The sequence below is a fragment of the Stegostoma tigrinum genome, chromosome 7, assembly GCF_030684315.1.
Source record: "Stegostoma tigrinum isolate sSteTig4 chromosome 7, sSteTig4.hap1, whole genome shotgun sequence".
In the NCBI taxonomy this organism is placed as follows: domain Eukaryota; kingdom Metazoa; phylum Chordata; class Chondrichthyes; order Orectolobiformes; family Stegostomatidae; genus Stegostoma; species Stegostoma tigrinum.
This window is the reverse complement of record NC_081360.1, coordinates 73,149,440-73,163,252: the sequence shown is the minus strand read 5'-3', so window position 1 is coordinate 73,163,252 and position 13,813 is coordinate 73,149,440. Positions and strand designations below refer to the sequence as shown.

Here is a 13,813-nt window from a genome sequence, read left to right as displayed (position 1 = left end):
TTCTGAAGAAGGGTCCCGACCCGAAACTTTCCGGCTCCTCTAATGCTGCCTGGCCTGCTGTGCTCCTCCAGTTCCATACTGTGTTATACCAGGTTATAGTCCAACAGGCTTATCTGAAAATACAAGCTTTCACAGCCTCAATCCTACTTCAGGTGTTACCTGATTTCTTGTCCACCCCAGTCCAACACCGGCATCTCCACATCACTCCATTAAACACTTAGAAATAAAATCTTGATTTTGATATGATACAATAGGAGTTTCTTTCTGCACTCAGGGACACCCAACCAGAGGCACTGAAAGTTTGCAGATACCGTGGGAAGGCCGGATACAGCAGCCGTCTCCATTGATCCAGACACTGAGCCTTGGGCGGGCCAAAGGTCTAAAGCCCCGCCTCCTTGGGGGGAGCAGCTGGCGAGGCCCGTGCCCGAAGGCCACGTGATCAGAGGAAGGGCTGGCTGACTGGCCGTTCTCTGGCGGGCAAGCTGGGCACGTGACTTGAAGTGGCGCGAAAACGAAGATCGCGCGCCTGAGGAATCGATCGGTTGCTGTCGTGTACGATTCTTTGTTAATCTGACCGACATTGTTTTCCTCCGAGATGGATCTGGCGGAGACCGCGGTAGGAGCCGCCGGGCAGCCGGTGAAGGATGAGCTGGCGGAGAAATGTCAGAAACTATTCCAGGAATTCCTAGAGGAGTAAGTGGAGTTAGCGGTGAAACTTCTGAGGGTGGGGAGGAGCTAAGGACCGATTCCGGGGCCCTCGTACCAGTAGGGGAGATTGAGGAGATCAATCCCGGACCATCGTTGTGTCACTGGCTGCAGTGTCTTCAGTCCGTGCATGTCGCGTTAGGCCTAGGGTGTGTTTGCGCTCTGAACTGTTGAGCCACACTCACTCCGCGACGTGATTTTCCTCAGCTCGGTCCGTGGTAGGCGGCAGCTGCTGCTGTTGGTACAGCCCAGGGCGCCGAGCCGCAGCGGCTCAGTCAGCGCATCGGCTGTCCTGCTGCACCAGCATCCCCGTCAACAGCACGGAATTATACAGCCGATTGCGCGTTCTTTGTACTGCCAGCTCTTTCCTTCCCCACCCACCCAAAACACCTGAAACAACTTCTCCCGCCTCGTTGGTTTTTACTGAAGTTTTAGCCATCTCCTGGATCCTTTAAACTGCGCTGCCAGCGACACCTGTAGAGGGCGCATGAAGTACGCATGCGTTTGCAATCCAGCGGTGGACAGCCGCTGTCAGTCTCTATCATTTCTGAACGGATTGATTAGATAATGCCAACGATAGTACTAGCCAAAAGTTCTCTGTGATGTAGGGTTCCCTGTTGCCGTCTGTCTGTCTGCTGCCATTCAGACTGCCCAGAGAGCCAGGAGGCTATACCTGAGGGTGCTGTAGCAGCTGTATACCTCACCACCTTGACCACATTCCAGACATGTAGCAGCTACTTCCGGACACTGGGCTTGGTCCTCTGCAAAGGATTCTTCCTAAGAAAGTCCAATGCTTCATAGGCACCCTGGAAAAGCATAGCTCCACGTTAGTTATCCCTACCCTCTGCTTTCTCCTTATCATCAACCAGTAGAAAATAGAGTACGCTCCCACTTGTATCAGATGCACATCACCAGGTGATGAAACAAACATAGAGAATTTGGGAATAAAGCAAAGAGCTATGGATGCCGGCAATCCGAAATAAAAGCAGAAGTTACTGGAGAAACTGAACAAGTATGGCAGCATCTGTGGAGAGACTAAGTGTTGACACATCAAATCCAGAATGACTTCAGAAGTGAAAGATACATAAAAGTGCAAAAAAGTCTTTATGAAGAGGGGTCATACTGGACCCAGAACATCTGTTTCTCCCTTGACACATGCAGTTAGTCCTGCTTAGTTGCTCCAGCATCGCTTTTTTTCCCCCCCTGATTTCCGGTATGTGCAGTATTTTGCTTTTATACACAGTATTATGTCTCTGGACATGCAGATCCTTGCTATGGACTCATGGTTACAGACAGCAAATGCATAGGGACCATTTTGGAGTAATGAATAATCACGCCATTTAAATTTTGTTGCTGTAGTCCAGAAGTTAGCTATTTGGGACCCATTTTTGGCACATTCATAACAATTTCTGGTTTGTTCTGATCATGAGATCCCTGTTACTAGATGACAGTATAATTTTATTAAGCATTGATCTGTTAGTCTCCTTGGTCTTCCAAGTTGAGATTACAAAACGACATTAGAATTCATGTGGACAAACATATCTCCAGACTCTTTAGCACCAAAGCTCTGGTCTCCCAAATCAAACTGCAAATTACTACTTGTTCCCTTTGGCTCATATTTGAAAATTCAGCTCAATTATCCATTGTTCTTAACACCTAAATGGATTTTATTTGGGATCTTGTTCCATAGGTTTTAAGATTATTCCTATGCTACATTTTAGCATTGTTCAGTGGCCAGAATAAGTAAATTCAGGTTGCTATCAGGATTTAAACACACTTTTTTTGTAAGGTGTTTATATAACAAGGAAGAGAGAAGCCAAAGTGAACATTGGCCTTTTAAAGATCAAAACTCCTATGATGAAGATTGAGAGGTTGTTGAAGGAAAAAAAGTCCCTCTTCCATCATCAAGCAAGTTGGAGGAGACAAAATTGTGGTACACATTTCATCAAAATCTGCAAAATGCTACGATATTACCCCACTGAAGATGTCCCTCGCAAAAGGATTAGTCTTGTTACCAAACCTTTCAGCCAGCACAAAAGTTGCCTTTGTGCATCCGTCACACTAGGAACTGTACTTATCATGCTTGCCAGTTGCCATAGGTGTAAGTGTGAGTTTTTTTTCTTCTTTATTCATTCACGGGACGAGGGCGTTGTTGGCTAGGCAGCGTTTGTTGCCCATCCTTAATTGCCCAGAGGGCAGTGAAGAGTCAACCACAATGCTGTGGGTCTGCAGTTAAATGTAGCCAGACTAGGTAAGGCAAAATATCAATTGTTGCTCTTCCGGTTTATGTTTGGCCTCATTCTGACACTGGAGACAGCCAAAGGCAGTCATGTCACCGTGGGAGTGGGAATTAAAATAGCTAGCAACCAGTGGCCTGCTGCTGGTGACTGATCCTTTGGCTCTCAACTGAATTGCAGAGAGCCAACGAGAAGTTTATCATTGCAACATTGACAAAGATTGACCTGTCAGATGTAAAACTTGCCTACCACCTGACTGACTCCCACTTCAAGGAGAAGCTGTTGCGTAGGCCAAAGCACTAAGAGGCTGAGATCTTTCCTGCTGAGAAGGAGAAAGATCAACTGCTGAACAGCAGAAGATCAATCTGAAGACAGTTAATAACCAACTGCTGCCATCGTTACTTTAAAAAAAATTGCACAGCTGTGTGGTTACCTCCACTCTGTATTCCCTCTGAGCGAGTTTACCCACTCAAATTGATCTTTTGAATTTGTAATAAAGGGACACTTTTGAGACAGGGATTTCAACATTTTAAAAAGAGAGAATGAGGAAATGGCAGAATTGAAGAATGACTTTACATCAGTCTTCAAGGTAGAAGATATTAGTTAATTTTGGAATTCCATTAATCAGTGGCAAAAAGAGAAGAATGAGTACATATAATAATCATTAGAGGAAAAGTACAGGCTAGGGAGATTAATTAGATTAAAAACCAATTGAGGGATATCTAATGAAAGAACTAGCAACAAGTCCAACTTGGCCTTCTAGTTGCCAGCTATTTTAATTCCCACTTCCACTCCCCTGGCAACATGACTGTCCTTGGCCATCTGCATTGTCAGAATGAGGCCAAACATAAACAGGAGAAACAACACCTGATATTTTGTCTTGAGGCCTTACAACTGAAGAGGCTCAGTATTGACTTCACCATTTTCAAAATCCATCCACCCCAAGACTTATCTCACATCCAGCTCTTTCCCTCCCCCCAAAATATGCTCCTAGGCTCCATTCCCCCTTCCCAGTCTTGACAAAGGGTTTTGACCTGAAACATTGACTTTCCTGCCTTTTGGATGCTGTCTGGCCTGCTGTGCTTTTCTCACTTCACATCTGTTGAATCACTTCCAGCATCTGCAGTCCTTACCCTTTCCGAGTCAGATGTAATAACTTTATTCACTAAAAGAAGACAACAAAAAAAGGAACTAGGCCAGTTAGCTTCACATGTATTGGCTGTGAAAGGCTTTGGAATGCCGTGGTGTGATGAAAGGCATTGTTCTTTGGTGTCTGTTGGAGTGTAATGGGACATGTTCTCACTGATAATGGTCAGTGTTTTGCTTCCATTGGTGGCTGTTTATCTCTGAGTTAGAAAATGTAGAATCTGTTAAAAAGGAAATAAGAGCAGAACGGTTAGAAATGCATGAAATAATCAAGCAAAGTCAGGATGAGTTCATGAAGGGGAGGTTTGTGCACGCAACAGGAGACAGGGTTAGGATAAAGAGGCATATTCATTATGGCCACCTGTAACTCGTGGAATGCCAAAGGGTTCAGTCTTAATTATTAACAATGTCGATGACTGGATGAGGGGAATGAATGTATTGTAGCTGCTTTTGCAGTTGTCACTAAATCGGTGAAGGTGGCTAACAGTCTGCATTGAAATAGGTTAAGTGAGTAAACTAAATCTAACATTGGTTAGAGTAATAAGGCAGGTAAATAGTATGTTGGGCTTCATTTCAAATATAAAAATTATTGAAAAAAATTTATATTTTTCTTTGGAATACAAACCCAGAAAATGTTGGAGAAACTCAGCATGCCTGGCAGCATCTGTAGAGAGAGAAACAGTTGACATTTCAAGTCTGATACAACTGTTTAGAATTTTGTGCTTGATACTGTACTGAGCAGTTCTGAAGTCATACCATGCTTAAAATGTTAATTGTTTCTCTGTTCACAGATGCTACCAGTCTTGAACTTCTTCAGCACTTCCTTTTGTTTCAGATTCCTCGAATCCATAATATATTCCTTTTACGAAATTTGGAAGTCTGCTAAAACTATGCAAGGTCCTAGATTGACTGCATTCAAAATACCTTGAACAATTTTGGTCCCCTTAACTAAGGAAACATGTAATTGCATTGGAGGCAGTCCAGAGATGACTCATGAAGTTGATCCTAGATATGGAAGGATTTTCTTACAAAGAACAGTTGAGTAATTTGTGCTTGTGCTCGTGGAGTTTAGAAAAATGAAAGGCATCTGAAAAGCATAAAATTCCTAGGGACTTGACAGGGTAGATGTTAAGAAGTTGTTTCGCTTTGTGGGAGATGGGTTTGCTATGTCTCAAGGGTGGAACAGAACCAACAGACTAAATGGTCTACTACTTCTCCTGTGTCTTATAATCTAATGAGTTGTGTACCCTATTCAGATTATTCCAAGCAACAATATTAATAGTAAATTCTTAATCTCCTCTAAAATAAATGTAGTGCAGATTCAAAGCACATCATTGCAGAGGGATCTGGCTGTCTTCATGCATGAATCACAGAAATGGTTATGCAGATGCAGCATATAAGAATGACAAATGGAATCCTGACATTTATTGCAAAAGGACAGAGTAATAAAGTTAAAGTGGTGTTGCAATTATAATAAGGTGTTGTTGGGAACTAGTATCTGGAATATTGTGTCCAGTTTTGGTCTCCTTACCTGAGGGAGGATGTGGTGGTACTGGAGGGTGTTCACATAGTTGATTCCAGGCATTATAAGGCTACCATCCAAGGAGCAGTTGAATAGCTTGGGTTTGTACTCAATGGTGTTCAGAAGAGTGAAGTGGGATCTGAGGTGTATAAAACGCTAAAGGACAGGTTTTTTTCCCTTGTTAGGACAGTCTCAAACAAGTCAGCATAGATACAGAATATGAGGAGGAGGTAGGTTGAAAACTGAGATAAGGAGAAACTACTTCTCTTGGAGGGTTCTGAATCTGTGCAACTCACTGCCAGAGTGCAGTGGAGGCAGAATCAATTAAGGGAATCAAGAAAGAATAGGTATGTTTCTGGTGAAAAGCAGGATAAAGGGCTACGGGAAGCGACAGGAAAGTGGAGTTGAGATCAGCCCTGATCATATTAAATGGCAGAGTGAGCTCAAAGGGCTGAATTGTCTATTCCTGTTTCGAGTGTTCTTAGCTACTTGTGCACCAGGCTTCACTAGATTGTTTGTTGGAGGTTTTATCCCATTTGTCTCTTGATCATGTTAGATTGGCTCAGAGCAGTTGGTCCATTAAAAAGTTACGTTATCAGATTATCTCTCAAATATATTCAAAACCTATTGTGATTTAGATTTGATTTAGTCATGCCTTTAATGCTAATGCAAGCGGCATTTAAAACTTCAGACACTGCTATAATTGAAATGTCATTCCTGTCTATAGTAGATCAGAATGCTAAATCATCTCTTTTGGATTTTGTAACAAACCCTTTTCTTTAACAGATTCCAGAACAGTGATGGTGAAGTTAAATATTTGCATGATGCTGAAGAGCTAATCCGCCCTGAAAGGAACACTCTTGCTGTAAGCTTTGTGGACCTCGAGCAGTATAACCAGCAACTGGCAACCACTATTCAAGAGGAATTTTACAGGTGAAATAAATGCTGCTTATCTACAATGAAGCTTAAAATAAATACTTATAGCTACAGGATACTGCATTGTGTGTTTATTGATAAATAGTGGGAATTTTGGATTAAAACAGCATTGACAAGATTAAAACTTCAAAAGGAAACAAGTTGCAATACTTACTGAGGAAAGCATCAATTGGTCTAACTGAATGTACTCCAAGGAAGAAATGTTCCTTTTTAATTAGTCATGCAGAAGATGCATTTTAAAACTTTCTCAAAATTCTCAAACTGTTGAAGCAAACATATGTCAAATACTAAGAATAGCAATTAATGATCTGATCTTCTACAATTTCATATTCAATCTTTTTCAGGGTGTACCCACATCTCTGCCGTGCTGTTCGGAATTTTGCTAGAGACCATGGGAATATTCCACCAAACAAGGAGTTTTATGTTGCAATTCAGGACTTACCAGCCAGGCACAAGTAAGCAAGAAATTGATGTTTTTATTTTCTTTTTCAGATCATCCACTAAATGAAATTCAAATTGAGTGAAGAATGAGTTCAAGATTCTTTTAAGGTGGCTGTTGTCGGTCAAAAGAGTTATATCGCCTTAATTTAGCACAGCAAACTTTTTAAATCTATAACTTAAGTTCAGCTCCATTTAGTTCTGAGTTTTCTAATCTGTTCAGTTTACAGTGAATTACAGAAGAGGAGTTAATTGATTTTGACCGTTCACTGACAAATTTGAATTTTAAACTACACTGATTTTCAAACTGCCATGTATCAAATCATAATGATTTCTAGTTTATGAATCTACACTCATCTTCTAAATGGAAATTCACTAAGTACTAAGCAAATTTCCGAGTCTTGCAAAATTTAAATATTCCTTCTGTTCTTTTTACTGTCTTATGTAGCAGGTTTAGTTAAGTTTGCAAAATTATCAAATAAGTTTATAGCAAGAAAATAATATGTAATTGAAAGTTTAAATCTGTTTAGGTTTAGTCATTCTGAAACAGCCACAAAAATGATCAAAAACTAAGCCAGCTGCCTCCTTGTTCTAATCCAGAATCCGAGAACTGACAGCAGCACGAATTGGAACCCTGCTACGCATCAGCGGGCAAGTTGTCCGGACCCATCCTGTTCACCCAGAATTGGTCAGTGGAACATTTATGTGTCTTGACTGTCAGACAGTGATTAAGGATGTAGAGCAACAGTTCAAATACACCCAGCCAAATATCTGCAGAAATCCAGTGTGTGCCAACAGGAGACGATTTATGCTGGACACTAATAAATCACGATTTGTTGACTTTCAGAAGGTGAGAATACAACTGGATTTTATTTAGTGTTTAATATTGTATCAAATTTCTGTATGTAGTATCTAAAGCAGAACTTATATAAGTATACTTACAATTAAATTCATTTGTTTTAAATCTGCCATTATTAAACTGATTTGCACAATGAGGATCGTGTAAATCTCAAAATGGTAGCCAAAGTGCCAAGGGTGGCAGGACATAATCTTTTGTGCTGCTAAGATGCTGCTTGGCCTGCTGTGTTCATCCAGCTCCACACTTTGTTACCTCGGATTCTCCAGCATCTGCAGTTCCCATTATCTCTGACATAATCTTTCTCCCCACTGGCTTTTTTCTTTCACCACCCATCTCCCATAGGGTGAGAGGCATAAAATAACTGATTATTTTCATTTCGCATGGTTTAATCACCATTAAGCCAAAGGTAGGGGAGCAAGTTCTCTTTCATGTTGACCTGGCAATTGCACATCTGAAATAATATTCCGTTAATGCTGATACAGAAATAATTGTAACAATTTTTTTCAAAAACCTGTGATTACAGGGAATATTCTTGAAATTAGTTGTATTGAAATGTTGTTGTTCCACTGGTCCACATGGTGCAGATTTCTGCTATGTTTATTCTGGGGCACATGATTGTACAAATAATTTTTTTTTCACTGTGTACTTAGAAATTGAGTCTTCACTTGCATTCATTGCTTGTAGTGCAAGCTGCTGACCTCATAGCTGACAAGTTAGCTGTTGTTTTAATTTTTGGGAAAACAACTGTTGTAAAATAAGTGTACAGAATACCAAATATACACTGATTAAATATAATTGATAATATAATCTTGAATGACAAAATAAAGTGTTTACTGTCTGGTGCTTTTTTGAGTATTCCCTAGGTATTTACGTGAAAGATTTAATACTGTTTTAAATAGAAATTTCATGGGAATTGTTCCTGAATTATGAGTTGAAAGGAGCTAAACGTAAATGTTTGTCTCCTCTGTCCTGTGTCATTTGATTAAGTAGCACAGCCCTGCCTTTTCAGGTTCGTATCCAGGAAACTCAAGCTGAGTTACCAAGAGGTAGCATTCCCCGCAGTGTGGAAGTTATTTTGCGTGCAGAAGCTGTAGAATCAGCACAAGCTGGTGATAAATGTGACTTCACGGGAATGCTTATTGTGGTTCCTGATGTATCTCAACTGACTACACCAGGTATGCAATGAATTAGTCATTTGAAACTAAGTGTATGCTGTTTTTAATGTACGCAGCTATGGTTTATAAACAAATGAAGATTGGTGTATTTTGATTGGAAATACTTCTTAAGTTATAAATATCATACTGATAAAGAGAATTCTGTGAACAAGTTTGTATCAACCAGCAGAATAGCCCATCACTTTTTTAAAAGATGTTTTTTCATCCATTTGGATATTACAGTAAATGGCAGAACCCTTAAAAGTACTGATAGGCAGTGGGATCTATGTACAGGTACATATGTCACTAAAAGTGGCAATGCAGGCATACAGCATGCTTGCCTTCATCGGCCGGGGCATTGAGTTTAAAAATTGGCAGGTAATATTACAGCTTTATAGAACCTTAGGCCGCATTTGGAATATTGTGTTCGATTCTTGTTGCCACATTATCAGAATGATGTGGGTTTGGAGATGGTACAGAAAAGATTTACCAGGAGGTTGCTTGGTATGGAGGGCAGTTGCTATGAGGAGCGGTTGGAGAAACTTGGGCCATTCTCACTGTAACGATGGAGGTCAAGGGGTGATGTGATAGAGGCCTACAAGACTATGAAGGACGTAGTAGAGTGGACAGTCAGAAGCTTCTTCCCAGAATAGAAGATTCACTTACTAGGGGGCATAGATTCAAGGGGCAAGGTTTAAAGGTGATGTACGAGGCAAGTTTTTTACACAGGGTGGTGGGTGCCTAGAACCCACTGTCGTAGGAGGTATTGGAAGCTGATACTAAAGTAACTTTTAGAGGGCGTCTTGACAAATGTATGAATAGGTTGGGACTAGAGGGATATGGTCCCCGAAAGGGTAGGGGTTTTAGTTATGATGGGTAGCATGTTGTTGCAGGCTTGGAGGGCCGAGGGGCTGTTCCTGAGCTGTAATCTTCTTTGTTCTTTGTACATTTTTTTAGATAAACAACTACACTGACATCACCTAACTTGCTGTCTAATCTCAATGGAATTCAGTATTTTGGACTTAAATGTTTTGTTATTTTTAGAAGCATACTATTGTATTGCTGATATTTTCACTTGTCCATTATTGATAGATTCTAGAATTCTGTACAAAGAATTGAAACTCTTACCATAAAAGTATTGCTTGTATTCTATGAGTAATGTATAGACAGCAATTGATAACCAGGTATTGAGTTCCTTCTCTGAACGCAGGTTTTTTTGATTATGTTGCATATCATCTCTCCAGTCTCGATTGGTCTCTCCCTCTCTGCATGCTCTTTTTGTCGCTCTCCCTCGCCATATTGGATAGTAGTGTGCTGATTACTTCCCAGTCAGTGTTACCCATAAGACTGGTAACGTAACATTTCTAGCCGTGGTAATAAACAATTTTTGTTATGTGATGTCTTGTAATTGGAGAACCTTCACTGATTAGAAGTTTTGTATTTCTTCAGGCATCCGTGCTGAAACTGGATCTCGTGTCACTGGTGCTGAAGGGTATGAAACAGAAGGAATCAGGGGTCTGCGTGCTTTAGGTGTGCGTGATCTGTCCTACAAACTAGCCTTCTTGGCATGCCATGTGGCACAGACAAACCCACGGGTGTGTATTTTGTTGTCTCTAAATGTTGCATTAGAGACCATGAAAATTTAATAACCCCTGAAGATACCTTTTCTCCTTGTATATATGGTAGTTTTGGTTGCAATATCAATTAATTGTACTAAGCCCCAATTATTCTATTGCTTACATTTTGGAAATCTAGATCAGTGTTTTTGCATGTTATCAACATTTCAAGATCATGCTATTGGAAAATTGTCCTGAACTTGTAGTCTCTGTCCATATATAAAAAAATGTTCAGATTTTTAACTTGTCGTTTTAGACTAAACTACAGCTCATTTAACTGATGCCTCTGCTGCTACTCTGTTCTGTGACATGCAGCTTTTGCAACCATCTGTCTGGGCCATGGCATGAATTTTGGAGTGCATTAATCAATCTGCTTTCACTAAAGAAGGAAGGATTGCATTTTATGTAATACCTTTTTAACAAACACTGAATCTTTCCAAACAGTCAGTGATGTACTTTGGTTGCTCCTTTGCTGCAGAAAACACGGCAGTCGGTTTTCACACAACAGTAAACATGATAATGACCAGAACATCTGTTTTTGAGGGAAAAGTTTTGGCGAGGACATTAACCAAGACCAAGTGTCAGCTTTGTTTTTTCTTCCTGTGTTCCTGGAGTAGATTCTAACCCAGAACCTCCTACAAAGGCAAGAGTGCTAGCAACAACACCACGTCTGACAGTGAATTATCGCTAAAGTTGGTTCTTTAGACAAAAGTTACTTATGAATAAAATAAAAAACATGTGTTCTGAGTGAGAAAAGAAAAGTCGAGTAAGTTTCAAGAGTGGCCTCATGCTTTGTTACAAATTGGGCAGTTAAGATCACTACAGACATAACTGATTTTTCTTCTTGCTGATTTCTTTATTCTGTTTCAGTATTTAGATTCTGAAACTATTTATAATTTGCTGTCAAGTAGCACTGAGTTTATCTGTACAACTTTAGAGATGTAGTCTAGCTCGATCTTTCATTAAAACTGTTTACTTTCTGTTTTTAATAAATATAGTTCGGTGGTAAAGAAATGAGAGAAGAAGAACAGACTGCAGAAAGTATTAAAAATCAGATGACTGTTCAGGAATGGGAGAAAGTGTTTGAAATGAGTCAGGATAAGAACCTGTATCACAATCTCTGTACAAGTCTTTTCCCAACTATTCATGGTAAGAAGTGACATTTCGCGAATGTATTTGCTTTTTTCTTAAAATGTTTTCAATTGATATGAACATTTCCTAATTAGCTGGTTTTGAAATTTCTTTCATCCCAAATGATGATACTAAGTTAATGATTTCAAAAATGGCCAAAATTAATTATTGCCATAAAAACACAATAATATTTATTGGCATTTAATGAGCATCTTTAAATATCGTTACTGTGTAATTTTACAATGATTCATTTGAGGTTTTTTTTTAAAGAAAAGGCTACTGCTTCATTATTCTTGTGGTGCAGCAGCTAGAAATCTCAAAATTCATGTTTTCTCTTTTTTTTCCAGGTAATGATGAAGTAAAACGAGGAGTCTTACTGATGCTGTTTGGAGGAGTTCCAAAAACTACCTTGGAGGGTACTTCGTTACGTGGTGATATTAATGTTTGCATTGTTGGTGACCCAAGCACAGCCAAAAGCCAGTTCCTTAAGTAAGTCCTTTCAAGCCAAGATATCAATCTTCGACATCACAAGTACTGTTTGAAAATCAGTATTTTTAAACCACTTGTGGCCCAACTAATATTTCAATAGTGCTGTTATAATTATATGTTTTATTACTTATAGAAATATAATTATGTGATAAGAATTCATGCTTTACATATTCCTGCTGCTATGATTAAATAATTGTTTTAATAACCTTATAAATGGGGAAGGGGAATGGAGAGAGCAGCAATCAATGAGGTTTTTAGTAACATTTAATCAAAAATGCCACGGGTATGAATGCTTAGTGCTGCACTGTTGGATAGTGTGGCATTGATTCGATTCTTTATCCAATATTATTAATTAAATGCGTATCTTGGAGCTGAAATCTTTGCCGTGGGTAGGGATAACAGAATTCACCATGGGTTATATTGACTTAATTCTCCAGTGGAATAAACCTAGTCCTCGAAGCGCATTAACTGTCTAGCCTCTGAGCTAAGCAGAGCATGACCATGTAAAGCAAAAGAACATGTTTGTGTGTGCAGTATGCAAAGGCCTTATAGTTTTGTTTAGTTTAATACTTATAAATTAAAGATGCTTGTTTTTTCTCTCTAAAATAGGCATGTGGAGGAATTCAGTCCCCGAGCAGTGTATACAAGTGGTAAAGCTAGCACAGCTGCAGGTCTCACAGCTGCTGTTGTGAAGGATGAAGAATCACATGAATTTGTCATTGAAGCCGGAGCATTGATGCTTGCTGATAATGTAGGGGCATTCTGCATAATATGTTCTTGCTCATAGGGTTTTGTTATCCTGACATTTTGACAGTTAAGAATTGATTTTGATTGGAGCTTTCAGTATACCAAGGAAAAACTATTTCAGCTGACTAGGGAATTCAGTACTGCTCATTGTCAAAAAAAAACAGATTTATGAGAAGTGAAGTTAGGAACATGTCTACACGAAGAATGAGTAAGATTTGGAAATCATTCCTCAAATATTAATTGGTACTGTACCAATTCGGTTCTTATTGGGTGTGAAAGATTTTTATGGAGGGATATTGGACAAAGATAGAATCGTAGAATTTTACGGTACAGAGAGAAGCCACTCAACCCATACTGTGTGCACCAGTTCCTGAAAAAGCTGTCTAGCTAGTCCCACTCTTCAGCTCTATTTCCATAGCCCTCTAAATTCCCAGCCCTCTTTTGAAAGGCTCTTCCCCCCACTATCCCAGGCAGCACATTCCAAAACCTAACAGCTGAGTAGACATTTCTCCATGTCTTGCTGACAATCTTGAAATTGTGACTGTAGTTACTGACCTACCAACTAGTGGGAACAGAATATAGTTCTTTGCTAAGCTAAAATTGTTCATAATTTTGAACACCTCAGTAAAGTCACCTCTTAGTTTTCACTGCTCCAAAGAGAATTTCCCTAATCTTTCCTTGGGTCTAAAATCCCTTATTCCTAGTATCATTCTAGTAAATCTCTGTTGTACTAGCTCGCCAGGGCTTTAACATTTTTCCTTTAAATATGGTGCCTGGAACTTAACACTGTTCTCTAGATGTGTAGAGGTGTAGCATCACTTCCTTGCTTTATT

At 39.7% G+C, this 13,813-nt stretch overlaps 1 protein-coding gene and 1 pseudogene across 1 annotated transcript in view; both read left to right on the top strand.

The window, feature by feature from the left end:
* The first annotated feature begins 473 nt into the window (after window positions 1–473).
* The window catches only part of mcm6 (minichromosome maintenance complex component 6), a 30,649-nt gene continuing 17,309 nt past the window's right edge, over window positions 474–13,813 (top strand). The window contains exons 1-9 of the mRNA XM_048535130.2: window positions 474–693; window positions 6,397–6,543; window positions 6,891–7,001; window positions 7,585–7,834; window positions 8,853–9,018; window positions 10,447–10,592; window positions 11,612–11,762; window positions 12,092–12,233; window positions 12,843–12,984. Of these exons, the coding sequence (XP_048391087.1) occupies window positions 596–693; window positions 6,397–6,543; window positions 6,891–7,001; window positions 7,585–7,834; window positions 8,853–9,018; window positions 10,447–10,592; window positions 11,612–11,762; window positions 12,092–12,233; window positions 12,843–12,984 (1,353 nt within the window). The 5' untranslated portion in view covers window positions 474–595. The remainder of the gene's footprint in view (window positions 694–6,396; window positions 6,544–6,890; window positions 7,002–7,584; window positions 7,835–8,852; window positions 9,019–10,446; window positions 10,593–11,611; window positions 11,763–12,091; window positions 12,234–12,842; window positions 12,985–13,813) is intronic.
* On the top strand, window positions 2,606–3,428 carry LOC125454410 (large ribosomal subunit protein eL6-like; annotated as a pseudogene).